The 23,353-nt window shown below is 36.3% G+C and overlaps 1 protein-coding gene across 3 annotated transcripts in view; it reads left to right on the top strand.

Annotated features, from left to right (window-relative positions):
* LOC108729863 (RNA-binding Fox protein 1) overlaps positions 1–23,353 on the top strand; it is a 161,552-nt gene that overhangs the window by 99,192 nt on the left and 39,007 nt on the right. For all 3 annotated transcript variants that reach the window (XM_018459202.1, XM_018459204.1, XM_018459205.1), the window contains exons 6-7: positions 5,375–5,429; positions 16,063–16,083. In XM_018459202.1, coding sequence (XP_018314704.1) covers positions 5,375–5,429; positions 16,063–16,083 — 76 coding nt within the window. The remainder of the gene's footprint in view (positions 1–5,374; positions 5,430–16,062; positions 16,084–23,353) is intronic.

Here is a 23,353-nt window from a genome sequence, read left to right as displayed (position 1 = left end):
ATAGAACAGTAAAGAAAAATTGAGTAAGAGCTAAAGAATAATTGAGCGCTATTTGAGTTAAAGAAAGGCACTCAGACTACAGACGGAGAGAGTAAAAATATAATTATAGATGGAAGATTAAGTATGCTTATATAACTCATTGTCAGTTCAGTCGTTTACTATGAGAATCGCACATAATGTGAATATAAAGCGGCACTTCAGATTAAATATATGATAATATTGACCTAGGAGCGTTCTGGGTAGAAGTTTGTGATATTGATTTACGTTATAATTTTAGGCGGTACTTCACGCTATATAGATAGTAGCATAACAAGGCCGTCGATTCATTTTTTCGTTGCAACCCTGTCTTTTGCATATTATTCAGTGGCCTGCATCCATAATTTTTTCCTTACTGAATCAATAAAGTCACGTAAGACCGTGACTGTCTCTTTAGAACCTTCCTCGGTATACGCCGATGAGATCCATCAAGGGCGAGAATGTGATATATGATGAAGAAATATCGATACTTTTATCTTGATCGTTTGAATTTTATTTAATATGCGCTATATGTACGTATATCCATTATGCTTTATTAAGTCAAGCTTAATGCGTTAAAATTAACCGTACTGCGCGCGTTACTACAATTAGCAGCTCAATAGAAATACAGATCCATTTTATGATTGCTAAACATTAGTTTCATATCCCGCGATTTATATCTACGTTTTAAGAGAATATTGAAAAAGATTGGATCACAATAGAATAAGAGGGTACAATTTCGCATTGAAAGAAAAATTTTTAGTATTCGTAATTATAATTGCATGTTACTATAATTATGATTATTACTGTATTATTATAATATTAGTAATAATAACTATATATGTATAATTCTATCTACAAATATATATAGTTGGCAATTAAAAATGACTGTAATTAATATTACTACATAAATATGATTGAAATTACCATAAAAATTGATTTATTATAATTTATAGTAATTACAACCATTTTTTGTAATGATACTCATTACAGTCATTTTTTGTTGCCAACTATATATATATAGAACTATACATATACTTAATTATTATTACTGACATTGTAATAATAATCATAATAGTAATAATATCATATATATCAGTATAATATCATAATAGTAATCATAATAGTAATAGCAATAATAATCATAATTATAGTAACATGTAATTATAGTTACAAGTACAAAAATTTTTCTCTGTGTTAACATAGTAAAATTTTGAAATAAAATTTAAAATAAAATAATCCAATTTTTGAGGTTCAAATTGGTAACCCTGATCTCATTGTGTGGAGGGTATTAAAAAATATCAAACAGGAAAAAATCGAACTTGACCTTTGCTAAAATCTTTGCTAAAATTCGGTTCAAATTTTATTTCGTTCACGATTGTATCATCGTTCGAAATTGTACCACCTTACTCTATTATTTTATTGTCTCGCATTGCTATCGCAGTCCGTATAATTTCGGATCAACAATACCACATATGTACTATATAGCGTTTTACCAAAGTGTACATAAAGGAATATACATACATAGATAAGCGATAACATCGAAAATTTAAATTGCCTGTTGGTGTCAGCTGGGCATCATTAATATCAGCGGGTAATTTGCAAAACAATCGTGGGATTCGGACTACACATCGTTCGTGATGCTTCCCGTCGACTGAATTCCACTGAATGCAATATACACTTATTCGCGAGCGCCGCGACACGCGCAAACAAAAATTCCCCACAATTGTTTGTCAGAGCAAGGTGGCTCACGCGCGGACACGCTTGTTTATTATCGACATGGATCGATTTACGCGATTCGAACGTACCTACATATCCGTCGATTCGCGCTTCACTCGTTTGTTTGTTCGTTAAAGTGCAGCCGCGCGCGATTTTTGCAGCGTTACACTTTGCGGCACAATGGTACCCAGACGTTGACAAAAACAGAATTTTAAAAAGAGGCACGTTCAAATCCATTTTTTCCAATAATTAACATTGGATTGACATGGCTTTTTAAAAATTCATCTTGACTGTTCCAGTAATAATTTAAATAATTTTCCATGTGTCATCTTTGAAATTTTTTTACTCGAGATAATGTAAATGATGAGAACATCGTTACGTAGCGTGTTTTGTATCTTCATCCGACGACTCTACCGTCAGCCTTCGTTTTCCAATAATGTTCGTTTAGCTATGCTGTACCTGTGACGCGAGATGTACAGCAGCCACCAAACCTTCGTTGCCGGAAACAAGATCGTAAAATGCAAATTGCTCGACGATGCGCCGCGCCAGGCCGGGCGTGATTGGCCTGAGTAAGCCTCGTAACTCACAATCCTCGTGAGAGTCAATACACGAACGCTGCTCAAGATGCGTTTCAGCTATCGTGAATTCGAGAACGAAGTGCGTAAATAATTTTTATTCGCTACCTTGGTTACGATCGCAGGAAAATTGCATTTCGTGGAAGATCTTCCAAGATCTACGGAATTGTATTAGGTTTAGGAGTTATTATCATTTATTAAAAAATAAATAGTGACCTAAAAACCGATTTGCGAATAGTATATGTGATTTAATTAATATACAGAAAGAACGAATTCTTTATTAAAGATAATCGTTACTTAAAAGGAAAAAGTAATTTGAGTAATCACTTTTCTTATAGATAGTAATAGAGAATGATATTTTCCAGTGTTCTACATAATTATTTTGATGGTTCAGCATAATTATTTTTATATTTGTAGCTAGCTAAATTTTTAGATACTTCAGCAAAACCGTCCTTTGCGTTTCATATAAATTATACATGTTTGAATATATGTATTGAGCAAGTAATGATTACAACTTTTATTTTCGTCTATCCTAAATTGTGTATCATTTTTACAATATTATAACTTATTTATTTTAACGTTGCTAAAACTATTTTATCTATTACGTTTATCTATTATGATAATTAGATCTTCGTTGATCACCAATTTGTACGATTATTTTCGAAGGAAAACGATCAGAGCAAATAAAATGTATTGCTAAAAAATCCAAACAATCAATTCAGTGTCAGTTGGTCTCAGTTGTCGGGAAATATATTTGTGATGGATGATGTGCGTTTTCGTATCACGCTTCAAATGTAGAAATGATGCTATATGGTACGATACCGCCGGACCCTTTGTGTCTCGATAGTATCCCCGCTGAAGTGGGCGCAAAGTGGGACAGGAAAAGGAGATGGCGGACGGCTGGTTGTTAGGTAGGTAGGTGGAGAATACAAAAAGCAAAGCGGAACCCATGGTAAGCGAAGCGTTCGATAAAGAACGAAACAAGTCGCGATCCACCCGGAAACTCGTCCCTTTTTGCCAGACGCGAAGGTACTTGAGCGAAATTGAAATAATCGGAAATCGACAGAAGGCTTGTGCCATTGTTTTCTCGGTTATGCTGAGAAGGAATGGAGAGAAAAAGAGAGAGAAAGAGAGAGAAAGAAAGAGATCGAAAAAGCGGAGGAAACCCGACTGACGCAAAAGAGCAATTGTTTGCTTTTTTTTCCCTTTTTTTACTACTTTCATTAAACTGTCCCGCGAAATTGATATCCGTAAGGTGCATAACAAAACAAATTAGTTGTGCCATTCGAATACATGTTTGATTTTATTTAACCACATTGTCTGCTCTCTCTCTCTCTCTCTCTCTCTCTCTCTCTCTCTCTTTCTCTCTCGACAATTGACGCGCATGTAAAGCTCTCTTTGCGGGTCGACGAGATTAAACGCGAGAATTGTTCGCACGCTATTTAAACGTGTATTGTACGTAGCCGCTATATTAGTTACGATACACGATATGGTGGCTAAAATCATTTTATTGTCGATACTTAGCTCACGGATCGATACGTCAATTGTGTGAAACGTTGTAATGCTTATTAGAAAACGACAAATCAACGTTAAGTTGCGTAATGGGAGCATTATCGGATAATAAATTATAGATCGTTACTAAAGCGTTAAATTCGTCGACCGCGAAGAATCTTGCAGTTTCTAACTTCTGAGATAACGCTAATGCCAAATGTAACAGATGCCTTCGATCTTCTTGTTCTGAAAATAAAGATCTGAGTTTCAATCTGAAAATATATATGTGACGCGCAAAATATGTTTGATGTACATTTATCATTCGAATAACATTTATGGAAAAACTATTTTTATTTCAAGCTTCTCGTTCAATTTATCATACCTTGTTCACAATTTGTCATACACTGAAAAAGGTTTTCTTTATTTTGGAAGTTAGAAACCATAAAAGAGAAAATCTCTTTTGCTTTGGAAAGAGATTTTCATATATTGTTTTAATATATGTGTGTTTTAATGTTAAGATAAAAAACATTCCTTGAATTCGGACGTATTTCGAAGTATTAGAGTTATATGTATGATTGATACGTGAATTTGATGATAATTTTCAAAATATGCGTTTCGCAAATGTCACAAATTTCTGAATTATTTTCTAAATTGATTAATTTTATACATGCTCTTGATTCCAAATTTACGTATCAAAAGCTAAAATTCAATGGCAAAAAAATCGGAATTCAAGTGAAAACTTGTAACGTTTGCACGTTCTAAATACCTAACGTGTGTACATATGCATATGTATATACAATATACACGATATGCACGATTTGTATGACCAATATAGCGTTGAAACAACGATCATAATTCACACAAACTCGATATATAAACATAATTGAAACGGGTTGCATTGAAGAAAACCAATTAGGGGAAAATAACGTGCAACCGTCTACATAATTTTTAATCATTTATTAAATATTACTCATAATTCGCTTGTTCGATGCGGGAATATGTATGATTGTCGTATTTTGAATCGAAATCACAATTTCTCAATGAACAAAGTCAGCCATAGAGCTGCAAATTGCACTCTGCAAATCGGATTCTGCATCGAACAATGCATATTTGATTACAGGATCCGCGCGCGCGGCCCCGTGAAATTGCCAAAGTTTCTCACATTTTATTCGACTCAGACGACGCATTTTCTATGATGATTACATCGCTTTTATGCGACCACAATTTGTTCCATTAATACTTCAGTACAATTATCATTACACGTTCGTGAATATTTCGGTGGAAGCTCTCTCTTCCATTATTTTATTGCTGATAAATAATTTTAATCAAGTAGTCAGGTGTTATATTTGGACTCTTTGAATTTAATTAGTCTGACCGATAAATATCAATTTCCTGAAATCTTTTCGTGTTTTATACACCGGCTTTTTTCTTAAAAGAGAGGTGTTTTAAGATTTTCTGCGATAAAAAAATGACCACGCGCGGATCCTGAAGATGGGCGATGTTAGCTGGAAATCTTTTTCGTAAAAAAATTCCGGTTGTTTTAATGTCTGCTTTTTTTTTTTTTAACTCGACAGGGGAACAACGCAACTGCGAGGGTACAGACGAAAAAACCGCCGACGGTGCCGAACGGTAAGTGGGCCGAAACTTTCTTATCACTTTTATCTCCCCGTAACTTTCATCCCTCGAGCTTTCTCCCGAGCCGCTTGATACTAAACGCCTCAAGCTACGACAGGGTTCCATTAGAGCTTAAACATCGTACGTAGGGTGTCATATTACCGCGTCATATTACCGGATCGCATATTAGCGAAAATATCGAAAATCTTTTATGAGAAAACCGTAAATCTGGGCAGATATAATTTGATTAGAATATAAAATTATTTTGCTAACAGTCACTGCTAAATTTAATTATCAGAATTTAATAATTAGACTATTGCTCGGACAAAAGTTATCTTTTCTTTAACGTTAGATTATATTCAGATTATTGATATGAATTATGCTTGCGGGTATTTGATGCGTGAAATTGAAGTTTTAGGGAATGTAGTAGAAACTCACGATAGAAAAATACGACCGTGCTTTTGAAAGCGGTTCGCGAAATGGCCGATCGCGCGTATTGCTCGCAGGGGGGAACAGCGGTCTATCGCATGAAATAATAAAAAAATATAGCTCGTATATCATTTCTATCACACACGATCTATGCTGTACAAACGTCGAGCGTATTTTCCCCGAGAATATTGCGCGGGAAATACATACAGTTTCCGCGTTCGGCAACTTCGTTGATGTAAAGATGCAAAAGTCTTTCCTTATTGCAGAACAAGACGAAGTAAAGCTTTACAGGGCGTTTTAAATTTCGCGATTCTCTTTTGCGCTTCTCTTCTGCTATGCATTCCAATGGGAAATTTGCTCGATGCAGGCGGACAAAAATATTCTACATGGTTACACACATACACACATTTGCACATTTATGTTCTATGTTGTATGTATGTTTCAAGAATATTTGGTTTAGCTATGTGAATCTAAAATTCAAATTCGATATTGGAAAAATGTATGTACATATTTACATAGAAAATCTTGAGAGTAAAGAGAGTAAGTTATTTTCCACAATGTTTCGTGTCACTTCGAATTTATAATGGAATTTTAAGTAAAATTAGCTATGCTTGTAAAATTATAGAGTTTACATTGACTGCTTAATAGAAGTGTCGTGTAAAATATTTTTGTTCGGTTAAATTGGACAAATTTCGTACTGTGCCTACGTCCATTACGAACGCACGACACGTAATGCTAGAGTTTTAAACTAAATCTAACCTCGGTCCGGTCGTACGACCTGATTTAAATTGCGGCTTAATCCGGATTATCTGACGGACCACCAGCTGTGAAGAGAACACGTTGCAAATATGTGGTGGTATTACGTAACCGGCTACTGCTCAAATAGGCTCTTTGCTGATTACACTGTGAAGTCCTTCAGTCTGCCAGATATCTCTAGGTCACAGTTAATGCCCGAAAGCTGTGCAGAATTCTCCATAAACTACGTATATACGGAATATTTGTAAAATTACGGGTTTTACAGAGTTACACAAAATTATTAGTTAACAAAAACAATTGTCAAGTATACTAGATTTCTCTTATGAAACAATTAAAATATGATTGCATTATGGCATTTGTTTATGACAGACTAAAGAGTTTTACATTTAATGCTACCAATTAAAGAATATTGTAACGCAATAAAAGAGAGGTAATACCCGAAAATTAGAAAATACACACACATCGTAAAATATAATAATTAATAATAACAATCACATTGATATTAAGTTTTTAAGGTTTTGTTAGTATAAATAGGTGGCTTAATTTTGTTATCTTCGTCACAACTCTTCGATGTATTACGTATGAATCTTCTTTAAGAGGGTTAACCGAGATTTACGTCGACCTCTATCACGGGTCGAGCAGTACGACTTCGATGTTATAAATAATCGGCACTTAAAACAGTAATAACGATTGAACGTGCATTGCCAAGTGTTTCCTAACGTCAATATAATTCTGGTTAGTAGTTTCTCGAGCCCACAAAGGACGTAGAGTGACGTCGACATTGATCGGCATCTCCAATTATAACCGTAACGTAATTTCGGTCAAACGCGGACAAGGCACTTTCAAACGACAAACTATCTACTTGCAACTTTATTCTTTTTTCATTCATTCCTTTAATTTAATTTTACTTATCTCTAATGAATTTGTACGTGTAATCAGCTTTACAACAGACATTTTATTTAGATTCGTGTTTAAATTTTCCAAATAGATGTCTCAATTATTTAGGATTAAATCTGTCGTTATTTCTTATAATCAAATTAATCTCTTTAATAAATCCGATTAAAAATTTATTTAAAATTAAAATTATGGAAATACTCGCGCCATGTCGGATTATCTGATGTAACGTTAAATTTAAAGTCACTCGTCCGTGTTTGACATCGTAGCTGCAATGCGTTCGCCCCGGTTTAATTGCGATCAAATCAACAGGACTTCGTGTCCAGCGATTGAATTGATTCTCGCCCGTCGAGGCAACGTCCTATTGAGTGACGGCTTGTGTGTGCAAGGTTTAACTCTGTGCCCACGCACGCGACATGCAATTATTGGAATGCTAAGTCTCGCGCCCTCGGGGTGTGCTCATAGAGATGTTAAGATCAATTCGGGCCATTTGGCGCGTAGAGGTGCGCGCGTGGCCACGACGCCTCTAATAACCGATTCGACAACTGTCGATTTTCGATGAAGTGGAATGGCCGAGACACCTCGCACCTCGCGATAGTCCCTCGCGTTCGACAACATCGCAACAACAGTCGGTGTCGCAGTGTTAACAAATCAAAGTGGTATCTTGACATTTTTCGATGTTTGTATCTGACTTTTAATAGATGAAAAGATTACTTCGTTGAAGTTTTTTTCAATTACGAGGTATCGTGATTAAATTCAGAAAGAACCGAAAAGTCACTAAACGTGATGAGGAGCAATGTTAATCGCTGAGAAAGACTGCATGAATCTTTCTTACTCCTCACACTACGTCTAGAAAGTCTGAGACGTGAGATAAATGATAGAGACGAGATTTAAGTTGTATTTCATTAACTTTTAACGCGCGCTTTCAGATGTTAATAACATTAGAAGGGAATTAAAATTTTCTTTTTTTTTACTAGTTTTTTTTAAAACGATCTTAGACGAATATTGCGAATTGCGGGAGCAATTAAATTTTTCGTCGTGCTATTTTCGTTTTTGTACAAGAGAAGTGTACAAAAATTAGTGTAATATATATGATCCCAGACATGTAACTCAATATGAATACATGTAATTTAGTCTATTTTACACGCGGCATAATTTACGTAACATATCATATTAATTGTCCAGGTTTATAATAAGCATTTAAAAATAGCCGACATATTGCGATATTATTACGGTCTACAATTACACAGTTAAATGCGTGTATCGGTCGACTCGAATCGACCTAATTGTAAAAGTGGCACATGTCTAATTATAGAGAAATTTATTTGACGCAAATATATACATAGATGCTGTAATCCGCCTCATTATAGAGCCATTAATCTTTGCTCCGGTACCTTCGAAAATAAATCATTATTTCTGTCTCACTATACTCAAGAAAGTGATCTTGTAATTACAGCGAAAATTATATAAGTACGAAAAATAACTGGAATAGATAAATTTCTAGCAAGTGCACTTATAGCGATATTGGATATGTATTGCATCTAATCATATAGATGACAAAGACAGAATTTAGATTTTGTGCTATAAATTCTATGCGTATGTGATACATAATTTTCTATCAGATACAAAAAAACAGCTATAATTCTAGCTGGAGCAGCAAAATATTTTTTGCGTGTACATGAAAAGGACGGTTCTGCTGTAGTACCTATCTAAAAATTTAGCTAGATACATGTCTGAAAATAATTTTGTTGCATTATCAGAATAATTACGTAGGAATCTGAAGCATAATGAGATGCGCAATGCTGCAAAGAGGTTTCGCAAGTGCAAAACCTCAAATTTATTTCGCTCCCGGCTATGTGGGCTCTTGTTCTCATACTTCAAGCGTAATACGCCACGTGCGTAAATAACGTTGTAAGGAGCCCAGACAAGTTTCGCCGCGCCACCGACCCGGACTTTTCCACTGCTAATATGTATATGTTTTTCTTCCCTTATATATATCTCGGATCGACAGGATTTACAGAAGCAGTGTCATAAAAATTGCATACTTGCCCCCGTTTGTTCCACTTTCTCTTAAGCAACGATGCACGGGTCTTTCAATCCTCTTAACTCGATACCAAATTTATGTGTTCGACAATTTTAATGCCTGTCTGAAATAATTTCTCTCTGCAACTAGATTAATCCCAGCAAAAATTTAATTTCGCGCGACTTTTATTATTTTTCAAAAATGCACTTTATTTCAAATTAATTTTAGTATATATAAAATGCCTGTCTTTCTAATGTGCGCTACATTATGGTTATATTTGAAATTTATATATAACTGAAATGCACCAAATTTATGCGTTTGACAATTTTTATGTCCACCTGATATAATTCAATGTGATCGTGATATTTGCTGGCTAGAATGAAAATTGTACTTTCTTTCACGATAAAAAATAATGAACGACAAAGATAGAATAACACAAAAGCGTTGATTATTTTGTTATATTACGGCTTTGCATTTGCAAAAACTTTTTGCAACATTGCTCATTATGCTTATGAGATTCCTACGTAATTATTTCGATCGTATTTCAACAAAATTATTTTCAAATCTGTGTCTATCTTTTTCGTTTGTTAGACGTAAAAACAAGAATAGAATACGACTTTCACCTCAACCAATTAGAAAATATCGCGATCACGTGACTCTTGGCGCATCTCTGTTATACTATAGAATCTCTATAGTAGTGCTTTGCGTTTTAGATACCATTTTAACGCATCTCACTGCAGAAAGTAACATTTTTGCTTTTCGCAGTAGCATAATCGTAATGGCAACAGAACCTTTTTGATGATACGAGACATTGCGAATATTTAGGATTACGTCTGACATTTTCACCCTGTGCTTTATCTTCGCTCCGCCGCTGTTTGGTAGCAGCTCGCGTTTCACAGCGTTTCCGCTCGCCGCTTCCGTGAGAACACTCGGTACTGTGGTACGTGATGTCCATAATTTACGCAAAGTCTCGCTGCTCATTAATTGTCGCGTAAATAACGCCCCGCCGCCGCCGCACGGCATGCATACATTTGCTCGTGTCGCGTGGCGCGCACCCTTCGTCCTCTCTCTCTTTCCTTTCCCTCAAATCGTGTTACACGCTTCTCTTTTTTTCCGAGCGAATCGCACTTCCTTCGCCCCTTCACTTATTCCCTTCTTGCGCGAGGAAAAACGCAACGAATGTGTGCCGCATCGAGATATCGCACGTAATATCTTACTTCCGCGGGAAGAAAAATTCTACCTTCGGTTAGACTTTAACTCTACTTCGCCGCAAACTTTTGTCGATCTAAAATCGTCTTCCTCGAAATTGCGTGTCTTTCTCCTTTTATTTTTTCTCATGCAACGTTTCATTATTATTGCCGATTGCTCAGCATTCGGCATAATTTTGTTAATACTTTTTTCTTCTTTATTTTTTTTTCAATAAGAAAGGTAAAATATTTACTATTGAAGAAATTTTTATTTTGAGATTAAGATTGGAGAGCCTCGTCTTTTCTTCCTTTTCTATCTCATTTAATAATGGGATTATTATTATCTGGCTAACGCCGCACTCTTCCTACAATCCGATTTACAGCTGTGATGGTACCTACAAAGCGGCAGTGCTGTTGAAACGGGGAACATTTCTGTCGTAAAGAAGGAAAGAAAAGGGATCTTTCTCGCATTTATTTCGCGACTGGGTCGCACACTTTTCCAAAACTTTTCCATTCGTTTCTTCGCGTTCTCGTTTTGTGCACGGCGCAGTTCGCCGATTCATCGGTAAGAAATAAGCGCGAGAAAGTTAGACCGACAATGCGGGAGAAGCTTCATTTTATTAAAACATTTTATTTTTATTCCCGTCGCGGAGCCAGGCCATCTATGGCTGTACCGGCGGTTAATACCGGAAGAGGGGTTTAATGGAATTACAACGTGTTTTATATGCGCGCCAGCATTTTCGCACGAGAAATTCGCAGAACGGATGAAAAGCGCACAAAAGGGAGAGCCGGATGGTTGGGGACGGGGGCGGAATTTCACGCGCCACCGCGTAACGTGTTTGCGGTGTATATATAATAATTTGCATGATATATTTTCGATACGTAGGCTCGTCGCGAGATCCTATAAGTTTTATGCAAAGCGGGCCACTATTGTCCGCCGTGTTCGATAAATAAACCGGCAGACTTCTACGAAGAAATCGGGCCTTGTAGAGATAAGAGCGTCTATTTTCACGTGTCTCGCGTCATGTCTAAAGATGTGCTGACCTGATATACCGAAATATATCAAGGAAAATCATATTATATACGCTCGTGAGTTCGCCGAAAACCGGTGTGGAAATAGGGTGAAATTGTAAACTTCTTCGCAGCAACTATTCCGCAAAACGCAATTACACCTTTGTCCCAAGTAGCTACGTATACGCAAATGAGCAAGCATCCGACGGTGCGGTAAGCACACGAGCGTGAGTAAACGGACGTGGTTGTTGTAAGATGAAGCTACCTATTTTCTGCATTGTTGAATTCCTCGCGTAAACACTGTCTAAATGCCTGCACTGAGCAATTATTAAAATTAGTGTTGTTGAGAGAAAGAACTTTTTTTCGCGTTTTTGTTTTTTAATATTCTGTACAATTCGTTTTCTTTTATTATTCTGTAATTGCTGCAATTAAGGTCATGCTCCGATATATATACTGTCAGCACTGAAAGTTTAAATACTAAAGGATAGTTTTGCTGAAGTATCTAAAAAATCAACTTTTGGATACAACAGATCTGAAAATAATTTTGTCGGATCATCAAAATATTTATGTAGAACGTTCGGACTGATTGCTGGAATGTCAAAACTTTTTGCATTATCATATTTGAGATTCTTATGTAAATATTTTGATGGTCCGGCAAAATTATTTTTAGATTTGTATTTAAGTTAAATTTTTAGATACTTTAGTAAGATCGTTTTTTTTTTCCTTGTAGTATACATAACTTTCAATACTGGGAATATATATTGAAACACTGTCTAAAAGTCCATTTATATGGGACTTCGATAAAGCTACAACATTGAAATTATTATGCAAAAAATATTTCGTATATATGTGTCTCTATTTTTAGCTTTTACCTCTCGTGCTACATTTCCGTTTTTATTAAACTTATCTTCTCTCTATTTTCTCACGTACGTGTGATCTACAATGATGAACTGTGCCGCACCATTCATTTATGAAACCAAAAGAGAAACAATTTCCGGCAGCAAAATAATACGCGGTAAGATACGCGTTTGAATTAAAAAAAGATCTCGTTTTATCCTTGGTATTTCTTTTTCCATTTGATTGGAATATATTATATCGCTTGCGAATAATAGACAGTATTTTCGCAGAAACTTTAGCATTCGAGTTTCAATTAATTTCTTACCGAGTCAGAAATTTATTCTCATAAACAGAGAAATCGGAAATAGAAAAAACAAATTTTCTAAATGTAATGCATGTTGGTGTAAACTAGAATCTAGGAGCTCAGATATTAAAATCTTTTATTCTGATTAAACAAACTTTTATTTCAAAGAGCGTAATATACTATATTTTAATATCAAATAGAAAATATTTTGCAAAATTTTAATTAAAACTACGTTTTTAATTAAACATAAAAATGCAAGATTTGCATTTACCACGTCCACGATTATAATCTAAACGCCCACACGTGAAATGTATTTCAGATTTATCATTGCGCAAAATGGCTTTTATTTTATAAAGTAAAATTCAATCAAAATTCAGTGAAATTTACATGAATTTTTGGATTCCACGATTTTAGGCACGCAGCGTTCTGCAATCAAGTGTTTTACGTGCCTGTTTCATTGTTATCCCTCCGAAGGCGAGTCGTTATATCCGCGCAGAGGTCCATCATCCAATTGCTCGTTTCCGCTTTTATCACGTTACATCGACGCGTGCTTCGCCGTATCTGACAAAAATCGGGGTTAAATCCGACGCGAGAAATGCATGCTCGCGCTGGGACAATCGAGTGACCGCATCCGACATCCCGCTTACGTTTGGGTCATCCCCAACGCGGTCATACCAGCTGACCCACCCCGTTGGTAATCGGTAGCCGGGGTGAGAGGAGCAAGGGCGAAGGGCGAGTAATTCGCCACCTTCCGTTTCATTACTGCTTTACCAGAGATACAGCCGCGTGGCACGCAATCGCACGATCAATCCCGCCGCTGTATTTGCATCCATCAGAGCCATGGACGCTGAACGTATGCGAAATCGCGACCCATTACGCGCAACAGATCACTAATGCGTTGTTGCAACGTCCCTGGACCGATCGCGGAATGTAGCATCCTGAGTAGGTACTTGTACACTGAGAGAAAGTTGTCCGGTTGAAAATAAACGAACCAGTAGAATCTGACAGGTGTATCAATCAGAATTCTGGTCATCATGATTGAACATTTAGTTATCTTGACTAAAATTCTGATTAATATAATTACAATGAAAAAATAAATTTCAAAAAATATATTTGTTTGAATAGTTTTAAGTAAATATTTACTAAATGTAAATCATATATTTATTTGATAGAAAAACCATAATTAATATTATTTAAATATCATTTTTTTAATTGTGTTAATAGGATTTATTTACTGTAAATAAATATTTACTTAGTATTACTTAAAGAAATATGTGTTAAGATTTAGTAAATTTTCTTCAGTGTAGAAACTATCGATACGTTTATTTTCAATCAATTTCTTTTGGTGTATGTAAAAATTAAAGAAGCAGACAATTACCTAAGTATATTACGTGTTTTTATATTTGTAGTAATTAAATAGCTCTCGCACTTAGCGTGCTCTATATTAATCGAAAATACATTATTTTATCTGTTTACTGAGATAGTAATGAATAATTATCGATTCTTTTGATGCACCGCGTACAGAGATACCGATAGTACCGACCCGCTTCGCAATTAATTGTACGAAGGCATTAAGTTACCAATTAATTGCAAATGGATTTCAATCAAAGAGCTTTATACTTGATGCTTGTAGAGCGCAAGTGAACGCCGGTAAAATTGTGAATTCTCACGTGATCTTGCTTCTCGTTCTCAATCGACGAACGTTATTATAGACATTATGAAAGTGGAAATTTTGCGATTCGTGCAGGCGCATATTTTTCCGAGTTCGTAAAAACTGATTTGATTTTAAAACATCTTTATGCGCATAATTTCGGAAAAAAGATGCCCCATAAATCACGCGCTCGGCATCAAATTTCGCTCGTCCCGTCTTATTCATCTTTTAGACGAGAACAAAATCGAAGTGTGCGCGCTCGCGTCTCTAGAAAGAAAATTGCAATCTCGGGTTTTATAAGATGCAGGAGCGCGCCTTCGATATTTCGCGATTCTCGCTAGAGTCAATTTTCTTGTTACATAATTCCCGCGGCCAATTACGTAAAGAAAAAGAAAGAAAGACTGCAGGCGGTCCCATTCTGAAAGTATAGAATCCATTTTCCATCTGTATGTATTTTTCATAAAGATTTGATTTTAAATATATAATATGGTATCACATAACACACACAACAGTAAATTTATGATTTATCTAACATATTTAATATTTCACGTAAAATAAGATACGTCGTTTCCATAAACAGGCATGCTCAAATGCAATTATTAACTTGATGAAATATTTATTAATCTATTATTAACTAACATTATTAATGAAATAGCAGACCTTTAACATCGATCAATTTTACTTGTCTCAGAATTATAAACTTCTTCCCTTTTTTTTTTTTGCAATGAACATTAACGTAAGTATCGCTCTTTTTCTGTTTTTAACATACGGGTAATTTACTACGGAGAAATCTTCTCTCCGGAGAAGGAATTTCACAAGGAATTTACGCTTGTGGGAAGAATAAGCTTGTGGCGCAAAGCCTTCGAGCCCCTAAAAACTTAGTGGCAATCAATCAACCACGCCCAGCGATTATTAGTGCAACTTTGTGGGGAATAAGAACGAGCGTTTTAATCACAGCTGCAGGATAGCTGTGCATCAAATTACCTTGTGTAACTTGATGTTAATTCAAATTGATATTAATCGAATAAATTCCTTTTTCAAACTTTGCACGCTGTATCATTAAGTTTATGTAATTCTGCTTTCGAAGTATTTATAAGATAGTCAAATAATTTTGATCGTAATATTTTTTAAAATAAATTAGATAGTGACATAATAATTTAGAGCTTAACAATATTGTGCGCAGCAAAGAAAATCACATTACTTATCGATCGCATTATTTTTCTACACGGTGAAATTGCGCATCGGTATATAACTACGGTTCTTAATTAGCAAACTATTAACGATGACAGGGTATTTTCGGCTTAATTCAAATAACCATCTGCCCTATATACGTTCCGGTACCATGTTACGTCAGGTAATTGCGAACGCCGCTAAATACTCTATTAATTATCTTCGGTCGTGCGACAAATGCGGCGGTTTTATTAATAAAAGTTCTCGTGTATATGAATTTCAAACAGTTTTAACCGCGAGATAAAATTCTCCGCATGATTGCTTTTTTTTGTTAATTTTTTTTAGAGAAACACGAGATGTAAAGCGTCTGTTTTTGTCTGTTGCAGTGTGCGTACAGTGGCCCGAGGGTAGGTGCTTCCATGACGTGCCGGAGCCGGCACTGCTGAATCTCTACTTCGAGATCCGTGAGAACTGTCACGGCTTCTCCTGAAGGCAACGACCAATCAGGCAACGATGACAATGACGGGCTTCCGCGCTCCTCGTCTTGTTGCGAGCGCGCGGATCATCATTATCACTTCAGTATCGCGCGAGAGAAACATTCTCGAGATAACGTATTTATTTAAAAATCTTTCCAACAGCCGCCACACACCACGACCAAGCCAAAAACGAATAGCCATGTATAGCCACATAGAGAAAGGACGAAAGTCCTTGGTTTTTTTTTCCCCCATACACATCGATACATTCCGTCCAGAGGAACAGTTCCTATCTCGCGATTTTAGTAGAGACGCGCCGTCGAATGGATAGAGTCGACGGAATGATTCTTCGCGCGAGGATACCGATCTTTTAACAATCGGATCCGTGAATGTAATCCTTGTGCAAAGTGTGTGTTAATCAACTTAATTTGCAGATTATTGAATATAGTAGATATTTTTTTTATTAAACAATACATTAATTAATCTTTCAGTAAATTTAAATTTAGTTAAGCCTCTTAAATAAATAACAAAATAAATATATTATAAACAATACTAATTAATTATATTTTACAAAGAGGCTTTTGTGTGGCGATAGTTTCTCAAAAATGACGGGCTCCGAAAATCTGATTCAATTTCCCGTCGTCTCCGTTCATTCAAGCCGCGTCTCCCGGCGAGAGCGACACGCAACAATGCGTGGTGCTCTCGTGTATCGTTTCCGGTGATCGTGATGGATCTTGTGTGACATAGGTCTAACATTGGCCTTAAATGGGCGCTTGGCAGAATTCTCGCTGAGCGCGCGAAAACGGGATCTCTCGCGTCTCTTTCTTTATAGGGTTCTCGATGATCCCAGCAGAAGCAAGGTGGGTGGTCCAGAATATTTATTTACCTACAACTAATTGCTCGTCGTTCAGCCAGCTCGGGATTAAAGACTGTCTCTCCTGTTATATATACATATATTTTTTTTTATTGTACTTGCCTTTTCTCTATCGTCCAGCAGGAGAGATACAACCATGCTCAGCCATTCCTAAGTTTCTTTTACACAACCAATTTTTCTTTTGTTGTTTCCCTCGAACCGAAACGAAGTCCTCCTATCTTATCATCCGTCTCTACTTCGCGGTGAGAAAGCTACAAAAAGTAATAACAGCTTTTACGCTCGTGCTGAGGAAAATGCGTTGTGTATAAAGAACAGAAATAGAGAGAGAGAGAGAGAGAGAGAGTCGACATAGATGTAATTTGCAATAAAATGTCATGTTACGTAAGAAAAATTGTGATTAAAAAATGTTAAACGAAAATGCCATCATATAATACTTTTTTATATGATTATTGTGATATTGGAAAGCATTATGTTGTTAATAATTCCTATCGAATCGCATTTTTCTCAGCAGTGTTTTGTAATACGCATTGTCCTTTATGTAAAACGGTGAAATTAGAGCGGAGGCAATTAATCGTTATGAAATCGATCGCGCAAGCTGCAATTTACAATCTTTTGTAATATGTCACGAAAAGCATGAACTTCAGATTAGCGAGGCGGTCGATTTAAGAATCTGTCGTGTTGTTTCGACAACATATTTTTAAACTTCTCACAATGAGACGTAGTGAATTAGCAAACTTCTGATGCTTTTACCATCGCGCTAAATTTCGATGCCACTTTTACAAAGGATGGAAATTGGAATGAAGATGCGACTTTATTTATTTAAAATATTTCTATTTTACGTTTTTTTTGCAAACGGAAAAAAATTTTTATACAGGGAAAATATCGCTTTTGTAAAATCAGAATTTAACATCAACGCATTTCTGCCTTTGATTATATATTTACTGTTCCGAACGGTAGTTCCATTATCTAAATGTACAACTGTTTCAGTCAAAATGGCAGAATATAACATATCGCAAAATTGTTTTTTCGCTTTTTTTTATAATGGAATATATTGATTCGCTATATTTTGCTCATACTTTGGTACAAATGTACGTGGAAATGTTTCGTAAAGTCAAATGGCAGGTAAATTACGCGATAATTCAGACTAACTTATATATATTTAGATTTAACGAAACGAGGACAGGGTAATAATAGATTATTGAGGATAAATAAGCTTTTTTTATATTTCTACAAATTTCTAATCGAGATTGGAAAGGAAAATTCCGATTTTTTAAATATATTTAATTCGCTTATATATCTTCGCGAAATTTAACGATTTTTTTCAATTATCAAAATAACAAATATATTTTTAGAACGTAAGTAGGTTACCGTGCCAAAAAATACAGGGTATTAATTGTGGTGATTAAGTGATTGTTACTTTAGATATTTCGTGTAATTAATTAGTAGATTACATATACATTTTTACATAGGACAGAAGAGATATAGCTGTGTTTTTAAATGCGATTAGATGAAATGTAGCATCAAGTTCACGTGGTTCTGCAAGTGGTTCTAACTCACCCACACCAATCGCGTTCGTTCCGCAGTCTATTTTTATACAATGTGATTTTTACACTTGGCGAATAATCGCTCGTTGCCGAGCTTAGCGTTAAAACGCACTTGCAGAATCCACGAGAACGTAGAACAGTATTACGCAACCGCATGACTGTACTCTATCATAGGGTTAAACCGACATTCCAAAGAGCGTGACATCGATTACTCGCCAGGCGAGTAAACTGGGGTAATTCGCTATAAAATAACCGTATATAAATGACGCGTTCGTGATTTATTCCGCCTTTACTGATCCATCGATCAATCGCGTGCCATAAATACCCCATTTTACAAACGTAGAAAGTAGGCTTACTCAGACAATTTTTGATAGATTAAGACACGACGTTAGTTGCATAGCGATTAGACTACATAGTTGATCGTCAAGTAAGTGTTTGTGTGTGGACGATTAAGTGTTCTACGAAAAATGGGTATGAAAGTATTTATAGATTATAACAGAATTCAAAAGTCGGACGAGAAAAATGATGAAATGAAAATAGATGGATAAATTAAGCGAGAACATATAAAACAAAAATGTGACAAGTGTAAAGAAGAAATAGTTATTTTCAACAAGACCAGAGCATAAATTTTATATATGAACAGACATTAATATTTCTCGTTGAATATTAACAATATTTTAGTTTTGCGCCAAAGTTCGATGGAAGTTTGTTTTTGTGGAAAAATTGAAAATTCGTTTGAAGAATATTAATTTTCGAAAATTTTTAACACGCGGATATAAATAAAACGTGACTTGTATACATATATGTTCGCATTTTTCTCTTGCATAATTAATTGCAGCGCGTTTTTAAAAAAATTATTTTTGCTTTTGTGTAAAAATTTAATTATGTAAAATAGAATTTATTAATGCCACGAGATGACAAACTGTATTATCGAGGCTTGGAGCAAAACGAATATTAACGAAACAAATCGTTAATCGATACAAGGGTAACTTGTTCTTCGCTGGTCGTCGAAACAAATCAGTGCGCGGCACACAAGCGGACCGATTTGTCACATCTCAGTCAATAAAGAGGAATTTTTACTTTTCGTAACGACGAGCATTCGACGAGTCAATCGAAAACCGATTCTCACGATTGCACGCTCATGCATGTATCTATCATTTCGGAGAAAAACAGAGAATTGGCAGATACGAGAATCATTTAAAACTTTTAAAAGATCATGTAAAACGATATGAATTTTTTATATTAAATTATATAAGCTGATAATCTCATATAAAAATAATTAACTTGAAATTACCAAATAATCTCATTTAATTATCACAAAATTAATTAGCAAAATTAATGGATTTTTAAGAAATAGTTTGGGAAGAAAAATGAAAGAGAATGGTAGACAAAGCAAGCGCGATTTTGTCATTATAACTATATCTGCCTCTTCTCTAATTCTCTCTTTCTATTAACTATGCGATCGCTCCGTTCATTTCGCATACTTTTCGGTCTTCTTGCGGAAGTGTTCCGCCGATGAACTTTCCGCTATAAGTGGTCGAGATATTTTCGTCGACGCGCTCTATTCATCGAATCGTCGTCGTTCGGTACTTTCTACGAATCTGATTTCAAAGTCATAATCGCGAGAGTATTTTAGTCGCCTGCTTTACCCTTTTACTCTGAGAGCAATCCACGCGTTAGCTGTGTTAAGAAAAAGATTCTCTTTTCCTTTCCCTCGAAATTCTCTCACGAGTAACGTTCAAGCGTACAACCTCAAGCCGACAGTTTAGCGATGGGATAACGAAAAAAAAGCGCAGAAGAGAAAGAGTTCTCACCGTCTGAGGAAAGATCCGGAAGTCGCGCGAGGTCCTTCCTCTCTTCCTGGACCGTTCACTTCTCTGTCTTTTCATCTATCCCAACCTCACACTTCTCGCGGCGATATTACTACTCTGCTTCGTAGTTCTCGAAGCACATTCCGCGTCTCCTAACAATTTTCATTCCATTTCATACCGCTTCCCTAGGTTCTTTTCCCTGTACTCCTATCTTCTTCTTTCCCGTTGCCCTGGTTCGTTCCTTCCTCCAATTTTCTTTCGTGTCAGAATTCTTTCACTTCAGGTCGCACTGTCGCGGTCGCGTCTGCAGAGACGTGCGGGGGAAATTGATATTACTGTCGGGAGAGAAAAAGATTTTGCCTTTCTCGACGTGCAAGATTTTATTGCCTTCACGACGCGGCGTCTGGTGTTGATTGTGCGTGAACTTGAAGACAAATCGCTTAATTCAAAATCTGTATCACTGACTCGACAAAGACAGCTTGAAATTGCGCGTAAATGTTATTGATTCTCGAAATTGCGGAGTCAGAAATCGGCTTCGAATTTTATTACATTTATAATTCCCGAAAAGTTATTTTATATCGACGACGATTTTGATGATGCATGCTGTAGGCTTTTTATTTTTGAGATTACGCTTACGTTATTCGAATACACGACAATAATTCACGGAGCGTTAAAAAAGAAGTACGTAAGTCACACACAGGGCTTTTCGCTCGCGTAAAAGCAAAAATAAACTCGAACTAAAAATTTTATCAAGATTTTCGGAATGTCCAAAATGCAATTATTTTAATAAAAATAAGTTAAATACTCTGAAAAGTATGTGTACATCTTGATTTATATGGATATCCATCTTCCACGAAAACGCTATAAAACATTATCACGAGTGCTTTTGCGACTGAAATGCCCTGTGACACTTCAACGGCACAAAAAAACCAGGATGGCAGGATATCAGGAAGAAAGCAACCGAACAGCTGTTCGTTCGCAATACGAAAGGCCAAAGAGGACTTTTACGGAAGAACGATGCTGTCACAAGAAAAGGACTGCTGGAGATAGACTGAAGATACGAGCGATAATCGAATGAGAAGCCCAAGAATGCGATGGTTTCCGAAAGGTACGGCTCCCTTTCTACAAAAAGCAAAAAAAAATGAATAAAAAAAATTAAAAAAGCAGGAGCAAGTAGCAAGTAACAACGATGAGATGTAGGCACGGAATGTGCAAGGATTGCAAAATGCATAGAGTCTGCGGCGCATCTGAAGATGAACTATCCGCTTGGACGCGCTTCTTTTCTCAGCCTTGCGTCTCGGTTCCGTCTTCGTTCTTTACGAGAAAGAAGAAGGAAAAGTCTGTCTTGATTATATCAAATTGACGTATTAGCGGATCTCTCTGTGTTACGTAAAAACAACGTACACTGAGAAATATATAGACCGAATTCTTAGAAAAGGAAGAGATGGAAATAATATGTATTATTGGAATTAGTGTCTGGGAAGAGGAAGAAGATGTTTACATATATAATTTCGCATATATAATGCGATATACGAAATTAATCTCTTACACCCCATAAATCCCCCGAATGTCTCCGAGAAATGAAACGAAAGTCTCGCCTGGTAGCTTTTAATCTTTAGGGCTCTATCTGTCCAGTGGTAAAAGCATGAGGTATTTACGTTACGTACATAATAATTCCGTATGATTGACTTGCGAGAGTATGTCGTATATAATGATCATTAACAATCCTCTTTTGGCACACACTTTTTTGGTCGCTTCACAAGTCTCGTACCGCCAGACCGCCTTTTAAAAAAACTCTCGTGTCTCCGAAATGCAGATTAATCGATTAATCCATCCCCGGTCCCCGGCATCGTCGCCGCGCTTTGTTTTGCGTGTATGTTCTCTCTATATATACGTATTTATACTGATTCACTCACACCGCCAGTTCGATTAATCGGGACACACCGTCGACTCGTCTCTCCCTCCACTTAATATAGTTTCCCTCCCTCATTCCTCCCTCGTCAAGTCCTACGAGTTCTCCTCGAGCCCTAATTCCACGAACACCAAACGCACTCGACGTCGATTAACGTTAACCTCGGTTAACTGCGAGACGACTCCCCTTCACGTTCACGACTATGGCCATAGCGCGAACGGAAGATGGGAGGAATCACTAACGAGGATCAGTTAATCGAATTATCCGATCGAGTCCGCTGCAACCCAGCTCCACATGCCTCCCACCACTTTTCCCTTTCTCATGTCCCCTTCCCATCGTCGATTTAACCCGCCTTTCGTATACCTCATACGTATATATATACATACATTATATATATATAGATATTTTTTTTAAATTGTTACTATTACATATAATAATCACGGTAATGCGCCACATTCACTGGTTGATGACTGTCTCGTTGACATAAAGGCCCGTATCTTGCCTGTGGTTGTGCTTGGTTGTGGTTGGAGCGGTTTTGGGAGAGAATTTTTTACTTGCTTCTTTTTTAATATTATTACCTTTTTTAATTTGCACGTCTCATGTCGTGGCCTTGGCTTGCCTTCATATGAGATTCACCTGTGAATATATATATATATATATACATTACATATATATATATATATATTGATATATATATATCTATACCGATATGCCATATGTATCTGCGTGCATATACGTTTTTCGCAGAAACGTTAGCGCTATATGCACGCGGACACATATTTATTATATTGTAATTTCACACGTATGATAATCCGTCCTGGCAGTATCGTACGATTAACAACATATGTGCACTCATAACGTATACATTACAAAGCTGCGAAGTAGTTTGTGAAAGCGACTTTCAGTATCGTGTTTTTTTACTTTTTTTTCCTTTCACTTTGTCTCCGTCTCTTCTCTTTTTTCTTACTTTCTTTGTCTTTCTCGTGCGTTCTTTCGTCTCTTTTTTCCACATATCGTTTAAATCAGGATGCATATTGCACAAACTAACGAGAATCTCCGCGAG

This window comes from Mycetomoellerius zeteki, unplaced genomic scaffold (assembly GCF_001594055.1).
Source record: "Mycetomoellerius zeteki isolate Tzet28-1 unplaced genomic scaffold, Tzet1.0 scaffold80, whole genome shotgun sequence".
NCBI lineage: Eukaryota > Metazoa > Arthropoda > Insecta > Hymenoptera > Formicidae > Mycetomoellerius > Mycetomoellerius zeteki.
Note: the sequence above shows the minus strand (reverse complement) of the source record. Positions and strands in the feature narration are given on the sequence as shown.